At 40.9% G+C, this 26,611-nt stretch overlaps 1 protein-coding gene across 2 annotated transcripts in view; it reads right to left on the reverse strand.

Moving 5' to 3' along the window:
- Positions 1–1,593: 1,593 nt before the first annotated feature.
- igf2bp1 (insulin-like growth factor 2 mRNA binding protein 1) overlaps positions 1,594–26,611 on the reverse strand; it is a gene marked incomplete at its 5' end in the record, with an annotated part of 69,802 nt that continues 44,784 nt past the window's right edge. The window contains 12 exons of one of the 2 annotated variants that reach the window (XM_083978080.1): positions 1,594–1,822; positions 4,158–4,271; positions 4,367–4,498; positions 4,631–4,705; positions 6,044–6,160; positions 9,358–9,480; positions 9,575–9,710; positions 12,208–12,330; positions 12,423–12,557; positions 15,594–15,881; positions 17,238–17,301; positions 19,491–19,542. In XM_083978080.1, the coding sequence (XP_083834206.1) occupies positions 1,667–1,822; positions 4,158–4,271; positions 4,367–4,498; positions 4,631–4,705; positions 6,044–6,160; positions 9,358–9,480; positions 9,575–9,710; positions 12,208–12,330; positions 12,423–12,557; positions 15,594–15,881; positions 17,238–17,301; positions 19,491–19,542 (1,515 nt within the window). In that variant the 3' untranslated portion in view covers positions 1,594–1,666. The remainder of the gene's footprint in view (positions 1,823–4,157; positions 4,272–4,366; positions 4,499–4,630; positions 4,706–6,043; positions 6,161–9,357; positions 9,481–9,574; positions 9,711–12,207; positions 12,331–12,422; positions 12,558–15,593; positions 15,882–17,237; positions 17,302–19,490; positions 19,543–26,611) is intronic. The other variant, XM_083978081.1, reaches the window with a different exon arrangement.

Genomic DNA, 26,611 nt, shown 5'->3' on the forward strand with positions numbered 1-26,611 from the left:
TACCTTCTCTGAGCTCAAGGCAAGGAGCATTGGAAGACTTCGCCTTTTTGGTTCTGTCACTCGAGGCCAGCCTCAGACCTGCTGGGGCCAAAGACGGCTTTAATGCGACGGCCTCGGCGCCGGCCTTTCTGTCTGAGACTGGCCCGCGAGTGTCCAGCGTTAGAAGAAGGCAATGAGCAGAAAGTCTCAGACACACCTTGTCTGTCTGTCATTGCAGGACTTTTTCATACATGGTGCAGCGAAACCTTACACCCAACTCCCTGCCTTCAATACATTCACCCGAGGGGCCGGGCTAACTCACATATCATATATATATAATATATATAAAATATGCCATTTAAGGTGCGGGTCGCTAGCCAGCTATAGCATAGCTGCTGGCTGTTTATACTGTTGTTTTCTAGAAAGGTTTTTCACATGTGTGAGCTGAGCCTCTGCAATAGAACTGCAGGACCAGCTGCGACCTCAGCTCTCCTTACTGTCTCTTGCTGCGCCTTCCGCCACACAGCTGAATGTGTGGGGTGGGGGGGTAGGGGGGTGGGGGTTTGCCTAGTGCCTTCCCAGCCCCGGGCCCTGCTGTAGGCTACATGATGCTACATTTCATAGACGAGGGGCTGGGAAATATACGGAGGACCCCCTTTAAAAAGAAAGGCAAGACGGCCAGACGCAGCATTTTTTAACATTTACATGAAGATTATATATTTACAACCTCATATTTTCTTCTTCTTCTTTTTTTATTCCTCTTTTTTTTCTAATCTCTCCGCTATCCAGAGAGGACGTTTAAAGAGCAGTGTTAACATCTGCGGCCCCTCTTCCAGACTCTCGTTGGCTCAGGTGGTTAGGGACGGGTAGGGCTAGAGCCCGACCCTGTGCCCTAACTCTCTGAGGCCTCTACAGCAGTTTCCCCTGCTCCCTCTCCCGGCTCCGCCTCACTGCATATTATCAATAATAGCTCTGAATAAAACATTTCTATACATATATCTCTATGTTTAAAAAAAACCACCCTTAAAATATAGGACTGACTGTAGATGGTTGGAGAGGTCTGCAGGAGGCAGCAGAGGGGTTCAGATGGGCCCCTGCTAGTGTGTCTGAGGGGAGCCCCGGGCCTCGGCCCCGGCCCCTCTGGGACAGATCTCAGCCCATGTGGACCGGTGTAAACAACAGCAGTAAGGCGCCACCTTACGGGGTGAATAATGTCACGCGTGCTGTTTAAACCGGCCCGGCGCTGGATCTGTTCAGGTGTGGACAGACGAGGCGCCGGCTGCAGCCCCACCAAGGCACACTAGGAGGACACCACTCCCTCCCTCTCTCCGTCTCTCCCTTCTCCTTTATCCCTCCATCTTCAATCAGTGTCTCTTCTGGCCTGGCATCTGGTCTCTGTTCTCAAGTTTCTTTTTTAATCTTAATCCTCTCATTTTTTTTTATTCATTTCATCTTTTTGATTTTATTCATCTCTCCTTCTCTAAAAACACCTATCTTTCTCTCTGGCTATCGGGCGTACTCCCTCCCTCTTTATATCTCTCCCTGTCTATCGCTGGGTCCGTGTGTCGCTCTCCTGTATCCGTCCGTCTGTCTGCGCGTCCGTTCGTTCGTGTGTCTGTCTGTCTTGTCTGTCCGTCAGGCAAAGGGGGGGTTGCCCCACGGCGTTTGTCGGAGGATGCGGGGACCCTCACTTCCTGCGTGGCTGGTGGTCTGGACTCAGAGGCTGTGTGTGACTGCCCATCTCTGTAAAGCCTGGGGGGTTAGGGCTGGGGCCCATGTTCATCCCACCTTTCTGTGGCTGTTTGACCTGGGTCAGGATGTCCCGGATCTTCCTCTGGGCCAACTGGAGGACAGAGGAGAGACCACAGTGGTTTGTTGCTGCACACATGCAGAGTTGAAACGGCAGAGATATCGTTCAGTGTTGTATTATCTATTTATTTATTTATTTATTGAGTACTATTTACTTTATTTTGTTTTATGTATTTCATTTCATTTTCTAAATTTGAATGTGAGAAATAGACTTCAAGAATGTTTGTAAATACAGCCAGTATATGAATATGGATTTTAGTTTTTTATGTAGAAAGTCAACCCTCTTCGGGAAAAGTATGTTGACTATGTAGTCTGTAATTCCTGGCAAATGTCTTTGGCTTTTAAATGTTAAAATGGCTTGCCATACACACACAACACAGACAGGATATGTGTTGTAGATATCTGTAATTCAGTTTTGCCTAGTCAAAAAGAACATTTCAGATATCTGCAACTACATTTTTCTTATCCACAATTGTCATTTCAGATATCCACAACTACATTCTTCCTAGGACAAATGACGCCACTTTTGCCGTTCATGTGTATGGGGTTTGTCATTACAGACATCTACAATTCAGTTACAGATATCCGCAATGTGAATTACAGATATCTGTAACTGAATTACGACTAGTACTAATTCCAGTTTGAGATATCTACAATTTGATTCTGACTAGTCATAATTCCAGTTCAAGATATCTTTAATTCACCTCAATTAAAGATATCTACATGTCCCTTTCCGGATATCTTAAATTAAGTTTTGACTACGCAAAATGACGTTGTAGCTATCTCAAACTGGAATTCGTACTAGTCGTAATTCAGTTACGGATATCCATAATTCACATAGCGGATATCCGCAACTGAATTGTAGATATCTGTAATGACAAACCCCATACACATGAATGGCAAAAGTGACGTCATTTGTCCAAGGAAGAACGTAGTTGTGGATATCTGAAATCACAATTGTGGATAGGAAGAATGTAGTTGCGGATATCTGAAATGTTCTTTTTGATATCTTGAATAAAAAATCCAACTATTCAAAATGTAATCACGACTAGTCAGAAAGACGTTGTTGATATCTACAATGTTAATTCCGGATAGTCAAACTTAGCTTTTAAATGTTAAATCCGCTTGCCATAGTGTGTGTGTGTGCATTGTCTTTGTATGCTATAAAATTAAACTGTAATAAAAGATAAAGGTGCGTCAAACAAATCACTGTCTGATTGATTTTTTCATTTTGGATCGATGCCATTGACTCGTTGGTCATTGGATCAATGTATCATTCATTACACCTCTACACCACATGTGGACGAGCTGCCAAGTTCCACACAGGAATCAAGCTGAGGACGACAACTACAGGACTTGCTAGTTAACATAGTTTTATATCCTGTTGGATAAAGGTTTAAAGGGGTACGCCAACATTTTTTTTTCCGTGTCTTGCCTCACTCCCGAGTCCATGACAAGCAGATAGACACCATCCTTTCCACTTTGCGTGCAGTAACAAGGGAGATACGGGCAGAGCTGGCGCACCGCTAATTAGCTTAGCTCAAATGCTGGAAGTGTATAGGTAATGTTAGCCTGCCTCCACCTAAAGTCATCAGAGAAACTCTTCAGCAACTCTAAACGGAAACCGGCGGGCCGATCTTTGTCTCAGAGCTGACAAAACTCTCCAGTAAGGCATCTTGAGCGGTCAAATGCCGGTAACGGGACGAGATCGGTCAAAACGGAGGGTTCAAGCAGAGACGCTTTATTTTGGTTCAAGCTAGCTACATCGAGGGTAGGTTAGCTTCCTATTTCAAAGTAAAAGCACACATTCTATCGTCATGGTTTTCTGTTTGTAAAGGGCAACGGGTTTTTTATTTTGTGAAAGTAACCGGAAGTGCATTGGTCACAACGGCTAGCTTGAGTAGCGCCGAATTCGTCCGAACAAAATTGTAAACAGCTGGTATTTAGACAAATTAACGACACACTGCTGATCTAAACGGCTACTTTCTCGCCTAAAAATGTTTGAAATGTTGATAAAGTGATATATTTACAGAGTTTAGAGCTAAAATAAAATCAGCTTCTGACTGATTTCGGCTCGGGTAGGAGGCAGGCTAACACTACCCATACACTTCCAGTGTTTGAGCTAAGCTAATTAGCGGTGCGCCAGCTCTGCCCGTATCTCCCTTGTTACTGCACGCACAGTCGAAAGGATGGTGTCTATCTGCCTGTCATGGACTCGGGAGTGAGGCAAGACACGAAAAAAAAAATGTTGGCGTATCCCTTTAACACCAGGAGCATTGCTGTATTACAAAAAAAAACTAAACAAAGTATGAATATTTTTGAAGTGGATTTGGAATGGAGGATGCAGCAGAGCAGGAGCAGTAGGCTACCTGGCTGGCGTAGAAATGTCCGTTGATCTTGACGATGACCTGGTCGTTTTCATCGGGCGTCTGTTCCCTGGGGACCACCACCTCAGCCGCCGTCAGGTTCTGCAGCTCGTTCACCTGGAGACAGAGGGGCGATCATCACTGTAGGAGGAGGCAGCCGTAACCACGTCGACCGGTCGGAACGTGAAGCCGGAAAGCCTCGGGTCACTTACCGTCTTGCCTCCTTTCCCGATGACCCTTCCTGCGGCGGCGGCGGCCATCTTGATGTGAGTTTCCAGTTTGACCTCCTCCTTTGGCCCAAAGAAGTTCTCCTCCTTCAGTTTGCCGTAGATTCTGCCCTGAGCCTGCGGGGGAGGGACGGGGGAGGGACGGGGGGGGGGGACAGAGGATCGGCATCAGTTTGGTTGCTGTCTCGGTTGAGAACACATGTAATTAGCTTTCATCTGATCTGATAGTAACGCCTTGTTGGTGTTTACCTTAAACTGAGCCTCAGGGGGGCCGGTCACAATCACCATCCTCATTTTAGAGTCTGGAGTTTCAGCGGGGGCGATCTGGAAGAGGACACACGGACAGCTCTATCACCATGCTTTCATGAATTATGGGTAAAAAAGGAAACTTGTTTATAGTGCTGTCTTACATTATGTCTGATTATTTAATCAAAGATATTTATGAATATTAGGTAACACTTTACTTGAAAAGGTATAAGATTGACATAACAGCTGTCATAAACATCAATGAATACTTATGACAGCTGTCGTTAAGTGTCATTCGGTAAGTTATGTCACTTTTGATGCAAAGTTGACATTGTTTGAGATGTCCTTGTTATGAGAACTTGACATAATTTTTAAAGTTTGGCAATTAGGTCTGCTATGACAGTTTAAATTGTCTTTATGTCAAGTTGTCAAAACAAAAACATCTCAAACAATGTCAACTTCGCATTAAAAGTGACATAACTTACCGAATGACACTTAACGACAGCTGTCATAAGTATTCATTGATGTTTATGACAGCTGTTATGTCACGGTTATGACAGTGTTATGTCAATCTTATGAATACCTATTCAAGTAAAGTGTTACCGAATATTATATATAAAATATATCATATTATATTATAAATATATTTATGAAAGATTTATATGAATAACATCTTTAAAAAAAAAAAGAATAAACAGACATTGTCAATGTAACGGTGGAGGAGCATCATACACCATATAATCTTAATTTTAATCTTTAATCTACTTTAATCTATTATCCCTGTTAAAAGGATTTTCTATGGAGTTTTTCCTCAGTGGATGTGAGGGTCTAAGGACAGAGGATGTTGTTATGATGGGATGTAAAGCCCTTTGAGACAAACTGTTTGTAAAAACGGGCTATACAAAATAAATTGCCTTGCCTTAATATATTAAATAATTCACATAGGACAAAATGGAAACCAAGGTACATGGACTGCAGGGATTATTATAATTCAGGCTGAGCTCTGTGCTGTGAAGCAGGATTTATGGTTGTCATGGTAACTTCAGGTTTAACTTAGTCTTTGGTGGTTCCCCTTGTTACCAGGGTAAATCACCATGGTAAATGATACCTGGTGCTACGCCCGGCTCAAATCAAAAAAACGAAATCCCTGACGACGATCCTCACACTGATCCATAGTCTATATTTCCATGATTATAAAACTCTGCTTTAAATATGGGAAATGTTCCAAACATAAATTAGTTTTCCAACTAATCTGGTGAGTCCCTGAATGCATCACAGCTCCATATCCAGGCCTAATTATACTGCAGTGTTATTTCATCTACACCTCCAGGTAGGGGTCTGTGCTGTTTTATATGTATGGACGGGAAACAGAGTGAAGACCGTCCAGTGGACTGGTGGAGTGAACGTCTCACTGACCTTGATGGACGCCCCGGCGAAGCGGCTCAGCTGTTTGATGTGCTGTCCCTTCTTTCCAATGATGGCTCCCACCGCCTGTGCTGGGATGTAGACGTGGACCGTCTCCTGCTCTGGAGCCTGCAGACACACACAGCAAAGACTTCATGACACAGTCTGAATTAGAGCTGCAACAATTCATTGATTTATTACACAATAATCGATTATTAAATGAATTATCAACTATTTTGATAATCGAATAATCGGTTTGGGTAGTTTTATAAGAAAAAAAAAGTCAAAATTTCAGCTTCTTAAATGTGAATATTTCTAGTTTCTTTGTTCCTTTATGGGAATAAACTGAGTATATCTTTGGTTTGTGGACAAAACAAGACATTTGAAGACGTCATCTTGTGGTTTGGGAAACACTGATTGACATTTTTCAACATTTTTAACATTTTATCAACCAAACAATGAAAATAATGGTTAGTTGCAGCCCTAGTCTGACAGTCTGTCAGTGAGTCCAGTCAGTAGTCACAGGTAAGTATCCACACCAGAGACATGAAAGGGAAAATTCCACCTAAAATACAACGTTCACTGCTGTTGCTCTAAGAAACAGTTAACACATAGTGACTCTTTAAATGGCATCAGAGTTTCAACACTATTATTCCTCCTGTCTGGAGATGACATCACCGCTACATGTCTGAAATTCAGCGTGGTTCAGAGTTTCAGAATCAAACTGAGATCTACAAAATGATAATAGTTTCAGTCAGCGATGTGAGGACACAGAGGTCTGCTGCTAGAGAAAATCTGTTTCTCTTTGTTATGACTGTTCAGGAAAAACTAGAAGTCAGCTTGAGCCAGGGTTCCACTCAGCTGTCTGTCATCACAGGGTTATGATGTCTGATTTTGTATCTTTGCCTATGAAATCATGATTCTCTTGACTGTTGCTTTAATTTCTGGATTGTACACAGCTTTTATTATCATTATTTATGTACACAGCTTTTATTATGATCATGTATGCTGTTCTGTTCTGGGGCTAGACTTTTAAAGGGACAACGAGGAGTTTCTCCAGCAGCAGAACGAAACATTCCGCGACAATAAAAAAGTCTCATATTAATGTGGATGAATCTACGTTAGTGTTACCACTTGTTAATGGGCCCAATTGCGATAAATGTATCGTTTTGTCTCTATGGTTATTTTGTTATTATTAGTGGTGGAAATGCTGGTCGAGCCGACCAGCATTTCTTTACTTTCGGTTTCGTGGCGAGTCATGAGAATAACGCCGCCGAATCACCGTTTATGGTCGGAACTACGACGGTATGTGATCGTCTTCCAACCTCTGACTTTAATTCTTGATGAATGAAAACATGAGTCTGTCTTGGCCGGTGCGCGCAAAGACTCATAAATGCACCCCCCCCCCCCCCCCCCCTTCCCTTTTTTTTGTTTTGTTTTGTTTTGTAACTACGTGAGTGTGTCTGTATGTATGTATAGTGTGAGTGGTGTGGTGTCTGGGTGTATGTATGCATGTGTGCCTTTGGGTGTGCTGTGAAGTGTGTGTGTGTGTGTGTGTATTGGTGAGAGGTATGGTTGAATATGTACATTGCAGTGCCATGCAGCAGACTTGTCATCCCTTTTGCCTTGTTTTATTATGATGTTGAAAATTAATAAAAAAATATATTATAAAAAAAAAAAAGACTCATAAATGCAGTGTGAAAAGCTTCGCTTTTCCAAAACTCCTCGTTGTCCCTTTAAATTGACTTTGAACTGAATGCACAACTATGGGAGCTGTGAAACTGAATGCAGTGTGTTTGAATGAATGAATGTGTTTATGGACTGGGTAACTGCAAACTGAATTGATAAATAAAGTCAAATTGAATTGAATTGAACTGAATAGAACTAAAGTGAATTATTAAAAGTCTTTTTTCACTTCCACATATTTGTGGTGCCAGCCCATCTACAGACACACTCCACTAGAGCAGATCTCCAGGACAGGACCACATTTTGTCATGATGACTCACACACTCAGGAGGTTTAAACTAAAGCAGCCAGGCTCTCCACAGCTGCCCACCACCACAATCTCTGGTGGCCACACATAAATACCACACTGTGGTTTGAGAAGCCTCCTGATGACAGAGGCAGATGTTGCCCTCTGGTGGTTTGCACCAACACCTGTCCTCTCCAATAGTATCTGGCTGCAGACCCGGAGACCTGCACAGTCAGACCCCTTAATGCCACCTAGTGGTTGACTGTAAAATTGCAACTGCACAGTCTGGACCTGCACTATGGTTTTTTGACAGGGCAACATCCAAATAAAACGCCAAGATCTAATTGTTTGTGAAGCTTGGAACTCTTTTTAAAAGCCTATAATGAAATAAAATGCTTTTACATGTTCTATCACATGGGGTTACTTTTGGTTTTGTTTGCTAATGGATACAGATATGACAGATACAAAATATGGACAATATGGATGGCAGTAGGAACGTGAATATCGAACGTGAATCACCTTGTTCGTTTAATGTCATAAAGGTTTTTGTCGAAAATGTATCTGACAGTGTGGGTCAACATTTCCACAAAAGTATGACGTTTTATATTTTATGAACACGTTGGCCCACACACACAGCCTATAATTTTATTTCTGTTTAATTTAAGCACACAGTATTAAAAGTATCTCGGTTTCATTAAAGGGATAGTAGCATTTTTTTTAAGTGGGGTTGTATGATCTACAAATAGCCCCTAAGTACTTTAATTGCAGTAGAAGACTCTCTGCACTCCTCCCGTTAGCAACGCCAGCCCATAGTCCTGCCCAGAGATTTACAACATACAGTGTTGTGAACAGATCCAAAGAAACGGCCTATTTTCGTGGCCTAAAAGAGATTTTACCTGAAAAAAAATACACAGTTCCATTGTTCACTATAATATAATTTTTTCCAGCCCTTCAAAGTGCAGGAAAAACACAGTTTTTATTTGGGTAAAGGTAAAACCTCTTTTAGGCCGTGAAAATAGGCCGTTTCTTTGGGTCTATGGGCTATGGGCTGGCGTTGCTAACGGGAGGAGTGCAGAGAGTCTTCTACTGCAATTAAAGTACTTAGGGGCTATTTGTAGATCATACAACCCCACTTTAAAAAAAATGCTACTATCCCTTTAACTTAAACAAAATGTGTCGGCCAAGCGAGCTTCCAAAAAGATCAATATTATATTACTGTATCGTAGTAAACATTTTCGACTTTTCAACTTTTATGATATTAAACAAACAATGTGATTCACGTTCGATACTCACGTTCCTACTGCCATCCATATTGTCCATATTTGGTATACATTACACAGCAAGAATGACTTACCCCAAAACAGCCATAGGGGGCGCCACTGCCGGAATTCCCAGGAGGAGGTGGGGGCATGTTGGAGGAGGAGGGGAACAGACCCAGAGCTCCCAGGTTGAGCCCCGGGATCAGGTGAGTCTGTTGCTGCGGAAAAGGCTGCAGGTTAGATAGAGACTAGATGGGGGGTTCATTCTGTGTGTGTGTGTGTGCATGTGTGTGTGTATGCAAATACACTCACATTCATAGCAGCGATGTCGTTCTCATAGGCCTCCCTGACCTTCTTCATCACCTCCACCTCAGCCAGGCAGCAGGCCTCGATGGAGCCCTTCACTGTGATGGTTCTCTCTGGGTTGTACAGCGTCAGGTCCTGGAGCCTGTGGAGACATCCCACACAGGTCATTACAGATGCATACAACTGATCAGAGTTTTAGTGATTAGTGTTATAGAGTGGATTTTAGGAAAACCCATTTTCCTGTTCATTCCTCAATAGATATATATATATATATATATATATATATATATTACAGAATATATCCATATCTAACCTACTGCAATCTTGTCTGGGCTAACACCTATCCTACCAATCTCCATAAGCTCCACCTACTCCAGAAACGCTTCGTTAGAACCGCCACAAACTCAAATTTCAGTGCTCCATCCTCCCCACTGTTTGCCAAATTGAAAATCTCAACCATATTTGATATTAATATCTTGCAAATCTGTATCTTCATGTACAAAGCAATCCACCAAAGTCACGTATTACCAAATCAATTTCAACAATATTTTCGCATAAATTCAAATTTCCACTCGCACGCAACAAGACAAGCAGGTCACCTACACCGACCCCGTTGTAATACCACCAGAGGGCAGTACGCCATCAAATACAGAGGAATTCTGATATAGAATGAACATAGTCAATTAGCCGACAGCTCCTCCTCCTTGGCAATATTTAAAAAGAAACTACTGTTAAAATTAACAGAACATCAAAACATGGTTTGACTTTTTAATTCTGCTTTCCTAGCGACCCATGTTTTTTTTGTTTTTCTTTTCTTTTCCCTTTTTAGTGTTTACTTGAACTTAATTCATCTGTACCAGTTCTCTTCTTTTGTCTCGCTTTTTTTCTCACCTCTTTTCGTTTATTTATTTAGTGTTATCATTACTACTACTTTTATTTTTACTATCAACATCTTCCCCGTATTTTTCATTTTTTTCCTATCTTTTTTTAAAATGTTGTTATTTCTATACCTTGCACAAGGTATGTGATTATTATTTCTTTACTGTGCTTCAATTATTTGTTAGATCAAGGTGAGGTCATGTTATAAGCCTTTCAGGTTTCAGACCTCACCTGCACATTTCTTTTATCGTATCTTTCTTACTAGTAAGAGAGATAAGTAAATGTTTTGTTTTATTTTATATGTGCAAAAAAAAAAAAAAAAAGTCTCTAAAACAGCTCTACTCTCTCCACCAAACGACAGGTGCATCTGAATAAAGTAGAATGTGATGGAGGTGACAGTCTTCTCCATGATAGTGGAGCTACTGAACCAGACCAAGAGACCATTTAAAGGCTCAGGAAACCTTTGCACGTGTTTAGAGTTGATCTCATTTTTTTTGATTTACTGAATTTGGGGTTTTCATTAAATGTAAGTCATCGCCATTTCAATTAAAGGAAATATAAATCTATATAATATACTGTATTTGAACTACTGAAATAAAAGGAACTCTTTCCATGTTATTCTAATTCATTGAGATGCACCTGTATCTGACAAGCTGGTGTTTAGTCTTTGAAGCTGACAGTCAGAGAGTTCGGTGTGTGTCAGTGTGTGTACTAGGGCCTGACCATTCTCTAATGGCTATAATCAGATGATTATAGCCATTAGAGAATAATTACTAACTGGCCAAAAGTTGGCGCCGATGTTAACACTCACATTTTAACTAATAAAATGCTGGGACTCGGTTTTACTTGGTTTATACAAAGTTTTATATCTCCTGGTATTTGCGTGTGGGCAACAAAGAAGAAATCATTTAATTGTCAGGGGAACATGTTTCCTACTGTGCAAATGACAATAAACACTTTAAATCTTGAATCTTGAGCTTAGAAATGATGATGAGGGGGTGGAGCGGTTCAGAATGATGGAGGAAAGAAAACTTGAGAGACGCATTTCAACTCATGTTTTACCAGTGACTTTTTCTAACGTTGCTTATCCACCTTCTACACATAATAATACATTCATTATTCATAAATAAACTGGTTCTTTGTATGATTATTTTATTTCCCAGAGCTTTGCTGTGTTTTTGTACATCACTGTGTATTTTTTTTTTTTTTTGGAACAGCTAATGATGTTATGTTAGAGTTGTTCATAGCTGCTCGCACCACACAACAATTATGGATAATATAAGTATTTGAAAATAGTAAACTGTTCTCCCTTCAATTTATATCTTTGCAAGTGTTTGAACTACATTTAAGAGATCAAAAGCAGCTATATGTTAATTTTATTTATTTTTCTTTAATTTAAAAATTCAATTGGCCGATATATTATTATTTCGGATTTTTTCTTTAATAATATTACTGTAAGAAAAAAAAGGAGAAAAGGTGTTTGCGCTCTCTTTCCAGGTGCGTAGGCCAACAAACATTTAAGACAACAGGAGGAAAAAGCTCACACACTGATAAAAAATGGGAATGTCCACCAGAGATTGATGGAGGAAGGGAAACATTTAATGGTCCATCAAAAACAACAAAAAATGGAACCATGGTGATAAAATAAAAATAAAGAAACAGATTCAAATTCCTCAAAACAAATGTTTGATCAGTGTGCGAGCTTTTTCCTCCTGTTCTTTACTAATATTGACATTGGCAAAGGTGTGTGTGTGTCTTACGGGGAGATGGTGATCTTGGTGTCTGTGTCCTGCTCCACTTTCTTCAGGTTGCGTCCCTCCTTCCCGATGAGACGTCCCACAAAGTTGTTGTGAGCCAGAATCTTCAGAGGAACCTCATCAGCACTGAAACCAGAGAGCACCAGTGTTCATCACACACACACACACACACACACATACAGGATCCATAGTTCCATGATCCCTGTGTGGTAACCTACGTCTTGGTGTCCTTGGCCTCCTGGTGCATGATGTCCAGGATCATGCGGCATGCGGCCGAGCAGCCTTCAGGAGTGGAGTGGATGCTGATTGGCTTCTCAGCTGCACCTGCGTTCTCTTTACGGTGAACGTCGATCCTGCAGCGACAGAAAAACATGACAACATGTTAATTATTCTGGAATATTAAGTACTATCCACACCAAGTAAACCAATAAATACAGTCTCTAAGAAAAAAGACAAACTAACACAAAGCCTGATCAGATTCTGGGTCAGCTCAGGGTCAGTAAAGGTTCAAGGTTGGACGAACCGGGAAGAGGAGCTTCGAGAAGCTTCCGCTACAAAACAAGCTTGAAAAATAGACTTATTTAATTTTTTTCGGGACAATTTCGCATTTCGGGGCTTCAATACAAGACAGACATTACATACGAGCAGCATGGAGGTATTTGGATGTTTTTTGGTGTGTCTTTTTGTTATGAAGACAGTTGGTATCCATTTGCAACCGTCATATGGACATGCACTGCTACGCCGAGACCCCCTGTAACTCAGAGAAGCCACGGAGGACTCTGAAACTTCTCCCAGCCCTTAGTCCACATGATGGGGAGTAGATAATGAGTGAAATTTAAATTTTGGGTGAACTATCCCTTTAATGAGAGAATCACCAGTCAAACAAGCTGCTTCACATCAGATCATTCAACATTAATGTTTAAAAGAACAAGAGGTGAACAAATACAACAATCAAGATGTGCAGCAGGGAACTTCACACCGATCAGGCCTAACAGACAACAAACTGTGTATTCTGACAGTTTTCTATCAGAACTAGGGCTGCAACTAATGATTTATTTCATTATCGATTAATCTGTTGATTATTTAACGGGATAGTTCAACATTTTTGCAAATTGGCCCATTGCCATAATCCCTATAGTCATAGCAGTAGGTTCGCTACCTTAATTGTTGGTGCAAGCTATTTTTAGAACGGTGGAGCAGAGCCGTGAGCTGCTCAGAGCTACACTACAGAGGCTCATGGGAGTTTCCCTCATCAAACTCATCAAATACACAATCCAACAACTCCACAACACTCTGGTGGACAAGTTGTGACCTGCACATTCACCACGCTATGAGATAATAATGGAACGTTACTAGATGGATTATCTTAATAATCGATTGTTGTTCAGGTAATCGATTAATTGTTGCAGCTCTAATCAGAAGCAGCATGAACTTGTTCAGCAGTCTGAGCAACAGTATCAGCCTTCTCTCCCCACGTGTATCACTGAGCCTGTGGCCGCTTCACCACTGTTCCTTCCTTGGACCAGGTCTGATAGATCCTGACCACTGCAGACCGGGAACAGCCCACAAGACATGAGAGACCCAGTCGTCCTTGGAGAACTGGATCAGATCCTTACACTGTCCAGTTTCATCAACTTTGAGGACAACATGTTCACCTGCTGCTTGATATATCCAGCCCACTAACAGGTGATGATGAAATGTTATTCATTTCACCTGTCAGTTGTGATCATTTTAGGCCTGATCAAGTTGTGTTAAATAATCCATCAGTGAAGTGCTCTGTGGCCCAGCTGTGGAGGTTGACCTCATGTCACTGAAGCAGCAGCAGCAGCAGCTTGTCCAGATAAGAATCTCTTCTGGTTCCAGCTCACGAGCGCTAATGCTTCTGTTTTTCAGTCTGACACTGTTTCGGTAACAAATGACATCATCTTTCCGGGACGCGGCCGCTCCTTCTGTTACCACTCGCGCTCACGTTCGGTAACACGCTCATGCTCAGATCTGTTGTGTGTGTGCTGTACATCACATTTTTAAAAATGAGAGCTTCATGTGTGCAGAGGTCCGGAGGAGAAATCCAACTGGACCGCTGCTGGTTTTTTACTGTTCCAGGGAGATTCTTTGTGATTACTGAGCACATGCATGAAACAGACTCTCAGTGAAAAGACAGGTGTTTTCTAAAGACACTTGAGTTTTAGTAAAATAAATAAAAAAAACAGAGATGTGGCAGGCAATACATGTGCAAAGTTGCAGAAATGATAAAAGTATAATAAAATAGCAGAACAATAAAAGCCCAAGCCATTCATTTAGGAAAAGAAAAAGTCACTTCCGCTCAATTTTCATCTCCCTATCAGCAAACAGTGGCTGAGAACGATGATGCTGAGATTATTGCGCTAAATTGGAAGTTGTAGTTCATACATAATGGCGGCAGAGACACACTCTGCAACACATTGGCTCTACTCTGCTCATTGTGATGGCTCTTCATACCAGCCTGGTTTCTGTTCACTCTGAGTTTTGTCTGGATTCTGGTTCCAGTCTAGAGAGCGGATCCGGAATTCACCAAATTCACCAAAGTGTTCACCAAAATAAAACTTTAAATTCTGGCACACCATCAATTTCCATCACCGGTTTTTGAAACATTTTATTTATTTAAAGGGGTAGTTCAACATTTTGGCAAATTGGCCCCATAATCCCTTTAGTCTTAGGAGTAGGTTCGTTCCGGAGTTGTTTTCTAGGTAAATTCATGCAAAACCGCTGATGCACGTTCCCGTCGGGGGCAGTTTTTCAGCAGCAGTCTCTGTATTTACCTCTAAAACAACTCCGTCTTGTAACGTTGTGTTATTATCTCATAGCGTGGTGAATGTGCAGGTCACAACTTGTCCACCAGAGCGTTTTGGAGTTGTTGGATTGTGTATTTGATGAGTTTGATGAGGGAAACCAAGAAATTCCATTAGCCTCCGTAGCGTAGCTCTGAGCAGCTCACGGCTCTGCTCCGCCGTTCTAAAAATAGCTTGCACCGACAATTAAAGGTAACGAACCTACTGCTATGACTATAGGGATTATGGCAATGGGCCAATTTGCCAAAATGTTGAACTATCCCTTTAAGCATAGACGTACAAAAGTCTGTTTTAGAAGAGGTTCTTCAAGTAAATTGTCGGGTACATAAATATAACCTCTTTAAAGCCGCTACAGAAGCTTCACCGCATTTTTATAAGCTTGGTGCTTTTATTTTGATGGAAAGGTGCATCCTCTCTGGCCCTGGTTCTGGGTGCTTACCAAAACTGCCACTAAACAGCCCCAAACTAGGTACACTGGACTCTCTCTCTCTCACACACACACACACACACACACACACACACACACACACACACACACACACAGATAAACTGCACACTCACTTGCTCTGCGTCTGCTTGGTGATGTTCCGGATGGTGGCCCCCTCCTTGCCGATGATGGCTCCGACGTACTGCGTGGGCACCAGCAGCCTCAGAGGGATGTCGGCATGCGGAGGTTTGTTGGGCATCCCGCTGGGGGAGCCTCCCCGGGGGCCGCGGGGCCCGTAGCCGGGGCGACGCCCGTTGTCGGGCCCCCGCTGACCTCCCTCCTGCTCCGAGAGCTCGTCTGGGATGTAGGAGACGCGCAGGGCGTTGTTCTCAAACTGGTATCCATTCAGCTTCTGGATGGCTCTGACAGGGAGACATTACACACACATTAAAGGGACAACGAGGAGTTTCTATTCGGTTATAAAAAAGTCTCACGTTAATGTGGATGAATCTCCGCTACCCACACTTGTTAATGGGCCCATTTTCGCTAAATATATCGTTCTGTCTCTATCGTTATTTTGTTATTATTAGTGGTGGCGGAAATGCTGGTCGAGCCGACCAGCGTTTCCTTCGTGGCGAGTTATGAGAATAACGCCGCAGAATCGCCGTTTATGGTGGGAACTACGATGGTATGTGAACCTCTTTGAACCTCTGACTTTAATTTTTGATGAATGAAAACATGAGTCTGTCTTGCGCCGGTCAAAGAAATGTACGGTGCGCGCGGAGGCTCATAAATGTAGCGTGAAAACGCTTCGCTTTTCCAAAACTCCTCGTTGTCCCTTTAAATAGAGACCAAATCTACTTGTATATGATTGTTTTGTTATGTTTTAAAATATTTTTCTTCTCTTTCTTTTGTTGTTATTTTTGGGGCGTTTTTTTTTTTTTTTTTTTTTTTACAGTGTAGATGCGCTAGATTGTCTCGTTCGGGAGTCGAATTGGTGATCAGCGCTTAAAACATATGCTGACATGGGACCTGCTCTCTAACCACTCCACCACCAAGCACCCCATGTTTTAATATTACTATTATTTGACAGCTTTCTCATGTGATTAGTCCTTTTTTCTGTGACTGCACTTACACACTTATATTTCAAAGACCTGGACAAATGAGAATATGCACCGGCTTACACACTTATACTTTACTAGAGACACACATCTGGATAATACCTTATTATAACTACACCACAGGACAACTCTGAGCCACTTGTTCTGTTCCTGCTGGACTACATTTGAAGGACAAATGGATTTTACATCACACAATCAGTTGATGAAATATGCATTAAGATGCATTATTTAAATTACCCAACAGTGTATAGTTGTTATTAGCTGTATGTAATCCAAAGACTGAAAGATATGTTGCCTGATGTATAACTTTTATCATGTAAAAAACATTTTTATACTTCAGAAAATGAGTAAAATCTGAATGCAGAACGTTTACAAGAGGTTGATTTTTAATAGTGCGGCACGGACGTCACTGGACAGGCTCATTCTCACACTGTAGTTCCATTAACTGGCCACTAGGTGTCACAAGCGGAGTACAGATCACACACTCTCTCCTGTGTTGAAACTTTAAATATTCATGAGTATCTAAACAGTTAAATAAAACAAAAACATTTTTTTAAAAATTAAAAAAAAAAACATGGCACCATATACACTGTAAAAAGCATTGATCTACAAATCCAGCTCTTTACACACTGTTTGAGTGAGAGTGGAGGGACTTACTGCCTGGCGTGCTCCCGCGATGCGTATGTGACGTTAACCACTGCAGTCTCACTGTCGGTGTTCACTGAGAGACACAAGGAACATGTGTAAAACACACACACACACACACACACACACACACACATATAGACACATGTGATGTTAATAATGAGTCAGTACAGACTATGACTAACCTGGTTTTACCTGGTGACCACAGCTGCAGTAACAGCAGTAATGAAATGATTTGTTTACTAAGTCATGAAGTTAACCACACACTGGCTGGATACACATGTTGTTGTTGTGTCACTGGCAGAAATCAATTAGTCAAACATTCACACACTCCGTTATTCAGTTTGCTGCAATGGAAGCAACATGTAAAATCCAGATATCAGTGTGTAACTATACGACTGTGAGTCAGAGCCTTTGTCGTTAAGAAATGTTATATGGTTTGAACCATTTCACATTTTAGTTAATTGTATTGCGTTACCCACACACAGGTATCAAGGCCCAGACCTCCACTTTATCTTTACATACCAGGAGGATCTGCATCTTAGAATTTAATTTCAATTAAAAAAGATTTAATTTGTTCCTTACAATTAAGGAGAATATGTCACATTGTAATGTCAGAAAATAGTTGTTGGATTACAAAATCAGTGTGTGTGAATGCTGATCCACAATATCTGACTCAACAAATAGTAAAATCAACAAATATATTTTTATTTACTGTGATCAGTTATTTGTTGCTTAGAAAAGGAAGTAGTCGAACAAAATGTGACACTATTGGAGATTAAATAATAATAATAACATTAAAGTGAATATTATCACATATAAACTGTATATAAATATTCCTGTAATCTATTCTTACTTAAAACAACGGGTTTATCTGATTAATCTGATTGAGTTAGAAAATGAATGAATAATAAATACATACATCAATTAATAAAATTAATTTAAAATCCAATAATAACAGAACATTAATGATAATAACTAATAGTCGTATGGTACAGCAATCTTCTTGAATAATAGATTAGAGTACAGACAGTGATTGATCAGGCCACAGGATGCTCAGCTCTTTTTGTTGGAATCTATTTGGCTGTGTAATCCACATTATTAACAAATCATCTAAATACTTTTGGATCTGAAATCATTTATTTAACTCATTTTGTAAAATCATTAAAAACCATTTCTTATGGTTTCAGCTTCTCACTGATGTGTTGCATGGTTTGCTGCTTCTCTTTGCTTCTCTCATGCTGATAAACAGAGTGGAGCGCTGGATGGACAACATGCATTTGGAGGACAAATCTTAATTGGTTGGTGTTTTAATGAGTCACATGGTCACATTCTGAGGAGGAAATCCATCTGTATGTGATGTCATCTGCTCAGCAGTCCTGTCACTGTCTAATCAAACTGCTGTTAATTGTTTCTACTACACTATATTACTACACTATAGTGTAGTTTAGATGGACAGACTGCTGGTCTAATGGAAACGCTGCACAACTGACTTGTTAAAAAGTGAGGAAATTAAAGGGATAGTAGCATTTTTTAAAAGTGGGGTTGTATGATCTACAAATAGCCCCTAAGTACTTTAATTGCAGTAGAAGACTCTCTGCACTCCTCCCGTTAGCAACGCCAGCCCATAGCCCTGCCCAGAGATTTACAACATACAGTGTTGTGAACAGACCCAAAGAAACGGCCTATTTTCGCGGCCTAAAAGAGGTTTTACCTGAGAAAAACGCAGTTTTTATTTGGACCTAACCAACTCACGTATCCCTCCGCCCAGGGTTAGTGCCCGCTGATCAGCAGTTGGTTAGGTCCAAATAAAAACTGTGTTTTTCCTGCACTTTGAAGGGCTGGAAAAAATTATATTATAGCGAACAATGGAACTGTGTATTTTTTTTTCAGGTAAAACCTCTTTTAGACCGTGAAAATAGGCCGTTTCTTTGGGTCTGTTCACAACACTGTATGTTGTAAATCTCTGGGCAGGGCTATGGGCTGGCGTTGCTAACGGGAGGAGTGCAGAGAGTCTTCTACTGCAATTAAAGTACTTAGGGGCTATTTGTAGATCATACAACCCCACTTTTAAAAAAAAATACTACTATCCCTTTAACAATTATCTGCGAGTGTGTAGCAGTTACAGGCTCCAGCCACTAGGGGGCAGCAAAGTGCCTCTAGTCACATATACAACAGCTCTAAGGGAGGTTGATGTGTGTCATCTATCTGTTCAGTTTGCTAGAGAGTGGTGTGTGTCTAGAGGAGAGATGAGACAGGTCTTACCTTGTTCACAGTTCTCTACAGTCCCACACTGAGCCAACAGACCATCCAGCACCTGGAACACACACAGGGAACAACAGACATGGTTAGTTCAAGTGACATAGGAAAACTTACATGTAGAATATACTAGGATGATTCATGAGCGAACGAGAATGTGCACACTTTCCACAGTTTAGTTCACATTTTTCTGTCCCCATTTTATAATGTCAGTGAATTCATACAAAATGATATGAGTTTAATCCTGTAAAAAGAAATTAAATGCAGAATAGGCCTATACAACAGTGTAAAAACAAATATGCATGTTCAATCCAATAATCTGACAGACTTCAGTGAAACATTGGCTGAAAACTCCTGAGACAAATGAGTCTGCTCAGAAGAATTGAGCAGCCAGAAGGAAAGAAGATTTTAAAAGCTTTAAAGCTGTACAGAAAAGAAAATTGAATTTGAGCCCACTGTGGGTCTTAACATTAGTGTAATAACTCATCTATCAGACGATGTAGGCCAAACTTTGTGCAAAATTCTATTTTTGATTAAATCCAGGATGAAAGTGTGGTAGTTTTTTTCCGTATTGGATAATGCAGGCGCACGGATTATACGTCAGCCTGTAAACGATTCATCAGCCACTGATATTGGATCCGTCAATCAAATGTCTGAGACACACACACACACACACACTGAGCTCGGTCTCACCCCAAACATTGAATATCCTGCCCGCTTGATAACGACCAATCAAATTTGTTTTCCTTACTCGGGTAAACTCGTGCAGCAACTCGTGGAAACTCGGCGCGACAAATAGGACGAACGGACATTTCTGAACACCTTTAAAATGACTTTTAGATGATTGGATGGCAGTGACAGAGGTTTAGTGGAACTTAACTTATCAGAGGCAAGAAACCTTTTAGTTTCATATAGTTTTAATTACATTTTAATTAAATTAAATTGAACTTAAATTCAATTTAATTACATTTACGTTTTAAGTATTGTTATTGAACAAACAAAAATTCAAAGAATTTTTAAAAACTGTTGTGAAGCATCTCAGGCCTCCTCCCTCCCCCCCTGTGGAAGTGGCACATGGTTCAGTCCACTGACTCCGGATCCAAATAGTTTGTGTCCAACTGCAGGAAGTTGTGTGAAAGTGTTGAAGCTGCAGGATCACCTTCAGCTCTGAGACTCTGAGTTGATCAAGTGAACTGTGAGGGAGTCGATCACATGATAAGAGCAGCCAATCAGAGATGATCTATAGCTTATTTTATTCAGTGATGTTATTGTGCAAAATTAAGTTCATTTTTCTCGTGATATAATTAATATTTCTAATTCTGAAACTAACAATTCAAACTTCAGCATAGCGTTTGAACACAGGCCCAGGTTAACAGGCTGTTTTCTGAAATGTATAAACATGACAATACTTATCTTGATTCTCCTGACTCTTCCCCTAATTTTAGTTATTTATTATTTAGTCGTTCTAAGTAGTGTTTCTATCATCTGTGCTGTTCTGTTGTGGGACTGGACTTTTAACTTGGTGCAGTACGTATCTACGAGTTGTGAGACTGAAACCTCCTGTACATGCTGGAACCAATGTGTTTATGAACCGAACTGAATTATCCTCTGGGATAAATAAAGTTGAATTGAATTGAATTGAATTAAACTGAAGTGAATTGAATTGAAACACAATAAATGGTAAAAGCTCCTGCTGCCAAATGCTGTGTAGTCTACTTATGAAATGAACATCAACATTTGCATTTGATTTCCGCTCAGTAGTAGAAATCACAATATCACATATAATATGTGTCAGTGTAACAGAGATGCGTGTTACACTGCAGAGGCCTACCACAGACAGGCCCCTTCCCAACAAAAATGACATCATCCTTTTTTTCTGTTGAAGATTAAATATAAATAACCACTGCATGTGAAAGTATTGGCTCTATCCTAACAACTACAAAAATAACCACAATAAAATGTGTTTTTTCTTTTTGTTTTTGTGTATTACTAGCCCTAGTTCAGATGCAAGCAAGCAACAGAATTAGATAGAATTAGAAATAATAAAATATGCCAAAAAATAATCAGCAAGAACAAAAACATGCAGGAAACAAGACTAGTTAGGTAAAACAGCTGAGAAATGACATTTAACTGTTGTAAATGAAACATATTAGAAGAAGATGTAATGGGGAAAAAATGCAGTAACTGGTCTCACTCTGTCATTTTGTTCTATTATTCTTATCATCATTATTATTATTAGTAATGATTTAATAACTGGTCTGTGTGAGTCGGCCTGTGGAGAGATGCTGCCCTCGTGTGGACTCGCTCTGTAGCGTCACAGCAGCGCACACATCAAACTAAAAGGGACGATCCACCAGATATTGAAATGGCGCACACACACACACACACACACACACACACACACACACACACACACACACACACACACACACACACACACAGGCACACAGGCACACACACACACGCACACATGCACAGTCACAGTCACACTCCCCTGGCAATTGCTGCCAGAGAAGCCAGGCCTTGTGCCACACCCTCACAAAAACAATAACGCTACACACACACACAGGGCCTACTGACCCACAAGCCTTCACTACATTCAATGATGTTTGATGAATAAACAGAATACAATGAAGTGAACTTGGCTGAGAGGAAGGTCAGTTAACAGAGGACAGATCTGACACCAGCTGCAACTTTCTGCTCTGTTTTTCCTTCTGAAGTTAAATAGAAAAATAGAAAATAAAAGTATTTTTTAAAATACTTTGTGTGTTTTTCCAGGAACCTGTTTGCTCCTGCAGTCCTGCTGAGAAACAATTAGTCCAGAATCATTTTTAAAATGTTCTTTCAATTAAGTTTTTACATATTAACTTGTGGCTGCCAAAAAAAACACACCCACAAAGGTCTGCTCCTAATTAACTTCAATTTAATTTTAAAGGGCAATTACATTAAAACCCAGAAGCTGCTCGGTTTGAAGCAGTGTTAAAAGATCTGTGTCCTACACTCCTAAAAGTAGCTTACAATAAAATAAAACATAATTATTATTATTACAGAAGAACAAGTGAAGCAGACCAACACATTCAGCCCGAGGCCTTCGTCAGGATCGTCATACAACACACTACAAACTTGTAAAAGAGTGGGTGATGAGTGAACAGCTCCATGTGTGGATGTGGAGCTTGTTGGGCCTACAGGACAGTCACGTGTCTCAGGCTGGTGGGGACAGTCCACCAGAGGACATGGATGTCACCTTTTCTCATTTTTATTTACCTTCAAATCTTATTTAGCCAGGGAGTGGGAGTTAAACTTCTCAATGAATTAGTTTTTATAGAGTTTATAGTTTTTATAATTTTGACAGATAATATTAGTTGGTGTAAAAAGACGCATCTAATGGACATGGTGGTGAACGCTCCTCATCATGTATGTATAGGTGTATCCTCAATGTTTTTAATTTCTCAATGTTTTAATTTTACTTGAAATTTTTACTTGTATGTGTGTACGTAAATGTCCTTTTTTGTTCATCATTGTATAATGTTAAAGGGACAACGAGGAGTTTCTCCAGCGGCAGAACGAAAAATTCTGCGACAATAAAAAAGTCTCACATTAATGTGGATGATTTGAAATGGAATGATTCTTTTAGTCAGTCAGTAGGCTACTGTCAGTCAAAGGCAGTCATATTTGGAACAGCTTACCACTAACAATTCGAGGAATGTCATACATACACCACATTCAAAACACATTTAAAAAACTGTCTGAAAAGCAGTCAAAATTGCACTCACTTCTAATTTTAATTGTTCTACTGCACTTAATGTACTTTACAGTGTAAAGCCTGGCCACTATAGCACTTTATTCTACCTCTCTGTGTCTGTGCTCTGTCTTGTATGTCAGGTTCTTGTTCTTGTTGCCTGTCTTGAATGTTTGTTAGAACTTCTTTGTACCTCTGATCTCTGTGTTTTGCTCTGTCGAGTTCTTATTGTACTGTCTTTCTTATTTCACCTGTCAATATTGTGTCTGATTTTATGTCTGTCCTGTTATACATGTGTCTGTCTAATTGTTATGAAATTTTCCTTATGTAAACTGCCAGAAGACTGCAGGTGAAAATTAGCTACTTGCTAATCCCGGTACATTTACGTTGGGCTTCCTCTTTTCTCTTCCTTAAAAAGAGAAAACAACTGATGTTATTAATGTACATTGTCTTTTTTAAATAAATTAATTAAAATTAAAATTAAAAAATTTCCCGCCACAGCTTCATGGCAAAAAAAGAAAAGAAAAATACACACACATTCAAAACAATAAAACCCTTTTTTGAAATCAAATCTGTTTTAATGTTATGATAGGATATGATGGCTCTGTTATATTGTGTTTTGTCTCATATTCACTGCATTCAAATGAAGTTATCAGAGGAGCATCTTAGTTTGTTGCTTCTCTAGTTCCTCTGATGCATGGGGATGTGAGGAGGGAAAGAGCTGCAGGTAGAACAATGTGAGACACAACTGCTGCAGCAGGATTCAAAGTGTGTTTTCTAGGTGGAGAAACAGTTTCCTTCCTGTAACGGTGCTGGGGGGTAAGAGAGAGGTCACTGCTGCATGAGTCAGGGACTTTAGATGGTATAGGGACCAGATAAAGTTAAAACTTCTGACTCTAATATGTCAAACTAAATAAAACAAGAATTTTGAAAGGGGCTTTCTTTATCCATTGTTCAGATTTTGGTTCTAGAAATGTATGCAAATTAGCGCTTGTGTCATTATTGCCTCATTTACATATTTAAACATACAATTTGACAAAACCTGTAAATACAAAAAATATTTATCTTAATGTAAGTGATAAACTTGGGAGGTTTCATGGTGATATCTGTTAGTTCAAACTTTGACCCTTTTCACCTGTAGTTTCCCCCCTTTAAAGGGACAATGAGGAGTTTTGGAAAGCAAAGTGTTTTCACACTACATTTCCCATGAGCCTCCGCACGCACGGTGAAATTCTTGGATGGCGCAAGACGGACAAAAGGGAAAACATTTGCCAAGAATGTTTTCATTGATCAAGAATGAAAGTCGGAGGTTGGAAGACGATCAGATACCGTCGTAGTTCCGACCATAAACGGAGATTTGGCGGTGTTATTCCCATGACCCGCCGGGCAGCGTCCGGGAAACTGAAAGTAGGAAATGCTGGGAGAGTCGACCACTAAATAATAATGACAAAATAACGATAGAGACAAAACGATATATTAATTGAAAATGGAGCCATTAACCAGTGTGGGTAACGTAGATTCATCCACATTAATATGAGACTCTTTTATAACCAAATACAAACTCCTCGTTGTCCCTTTAAAGGCAAAATGGACAAAAAATATATACTTAAAAAAAAAATTTATTTTAAAATTTAAATTAAAAAAATGAATTGCCAGACTGGGCCAGTACCAGATGGATGGATAGTGTTTGTGTGAACTCATATGTAAAAGCCATGACCTAAGAGTCCAAGAAAACTTACATTCAGTTTCAGTGGGAGCAGTGTTGTAGGTCACTGCATTAAAGTTTGTGGTCTTTGCTATAGTTGGAAAAACTTTGTACCAGTATTGACCGGGCTGGATTAAAAAGCCCACCGGGCCGCATATGCCCATGCCTGGTGTAGACCGATGAAAACCTTTACCACTCTTCTCCTTACACTTTAAATGCTGCATTCTGTATTTACCGTGCCCCTCCCTCAACTATGCACGGCTGTAGAACCCTTTGGCAAGGCAGCTGGCCCCCTTACTGTGCCTTATAGCTGCACGCTGCACCAGGTGTGTGTGTGCTCACTGCTCCACTGACAGATGGATTAAACACCGATGTCTATTTACTGTGTGTGTGTGTGTGTGTGTGTGTAAAATCACACTTGGATAATAAAGGGTTCTTCTTCTTCATCTTCCTCTCTTTCCACTCAGCAGCCTGTGCTGGTCTGGAAGCAGGAGGAAGCAGCTCTTAAATCTATCCAGAGCATCAAGATGATGTTGAGCATATTGCCTCTTCATCTACAACTAAAGAAATACTGTCTACTGATGCCGGGCCGTGGTTATCACTTCTTTGCACAATTCAGATTTTTGACTGTTGCTCTGATAGCGCTGCTGCTGCTGCTGCTGCTGCTGCTGCTGCTGCTGAACTCTGGCAGAAACATTTCAGCGCAAAGACTTGATCATGACTTAGACGTCTGATGTCTGAGCTCATTGGTTCCACAAAGCTGTTCTGTTGTTGCCCATCACTCATTTGGCTCTGTATTTCAACTCAACTGGCTGATCTCAGATCTGTTCACTGTCTACACTGTTCACAACTGCAGCAACAGGAAAAAAAAAAAAAACATTTCCACACTCTAATTTCCTTTCCAGCAAGGTCCCAAACAGTCTAAAGGTAGAGGTCCATGTATTTATTGATTATAGATCAGATTTGCAATCGACAGTGAACGTGTCACAGCCTCAGTCCACAGAGAAATGATGCAGTCAGAAACTGAGCCTCATACCCCTTTCCCACTGGCCAAAAAACCCGTTTAAACCCGCTAACAATCGGCTTTTGGTGGCAGTGGGAAAGGCGCACTGAGCCGAGTCGACCCGCGTCGACGCGGGTTAAAATCGTCTTTAATCGGCTCGGCTCCGAACAGCTTGCAGTGGGAACGCCAGACCCGCGTCAACCCGCTAATTTACGCGTCTCATATCACGCACCAAAACAAAGCTCTGCTCCGCTCTGCTCTCATCCGAGACTGGGATCAAAACATCAGAGAACACTGACCAAAAACGATAGAAAAAAAGAAAAGAAAAGAAGCGACAGTCTGTTTAACTGACGTGTTGTGCCGCGGACGTCCGTCATCCGGCCGCAGCAGACTCTCTGTCCTCCGCGGTCCTGGTGCTCCAGGTCAGCCAGCCAGAGAGTCTGCCTCGGCGGACGGACACTCCGCGGCGGGCGGCTGTGGCAGGACTGTGTGTGTCTCTTGCACCGCGGATGAGAGCGGGGCGACTGGTTTATGCTCTGTTTGATCCCTCAGCGGGGGGTCAGACTCGGCTCATTTTGGTCAATGGGAAAGGGGCCAAATGCCGATTGTTAGCGGGTCGACCCGCGTTTAAAAAACCCGCGTCGACCCGCTAATTTTAGTGGGAAAACGGCTTTAAAATG

This window comes from Trachurus trachurus, assembly GCF_905171665.1.
Source record: "Trachurus trachurus genome assembly, chromosome: 8".
NCBI classification, from domain to species: Eukaryota; Metazoa; Chordata; class Actinopteri; order Carangiformes; family Carangidae; genus Trachurus; species Trachurus trachurus.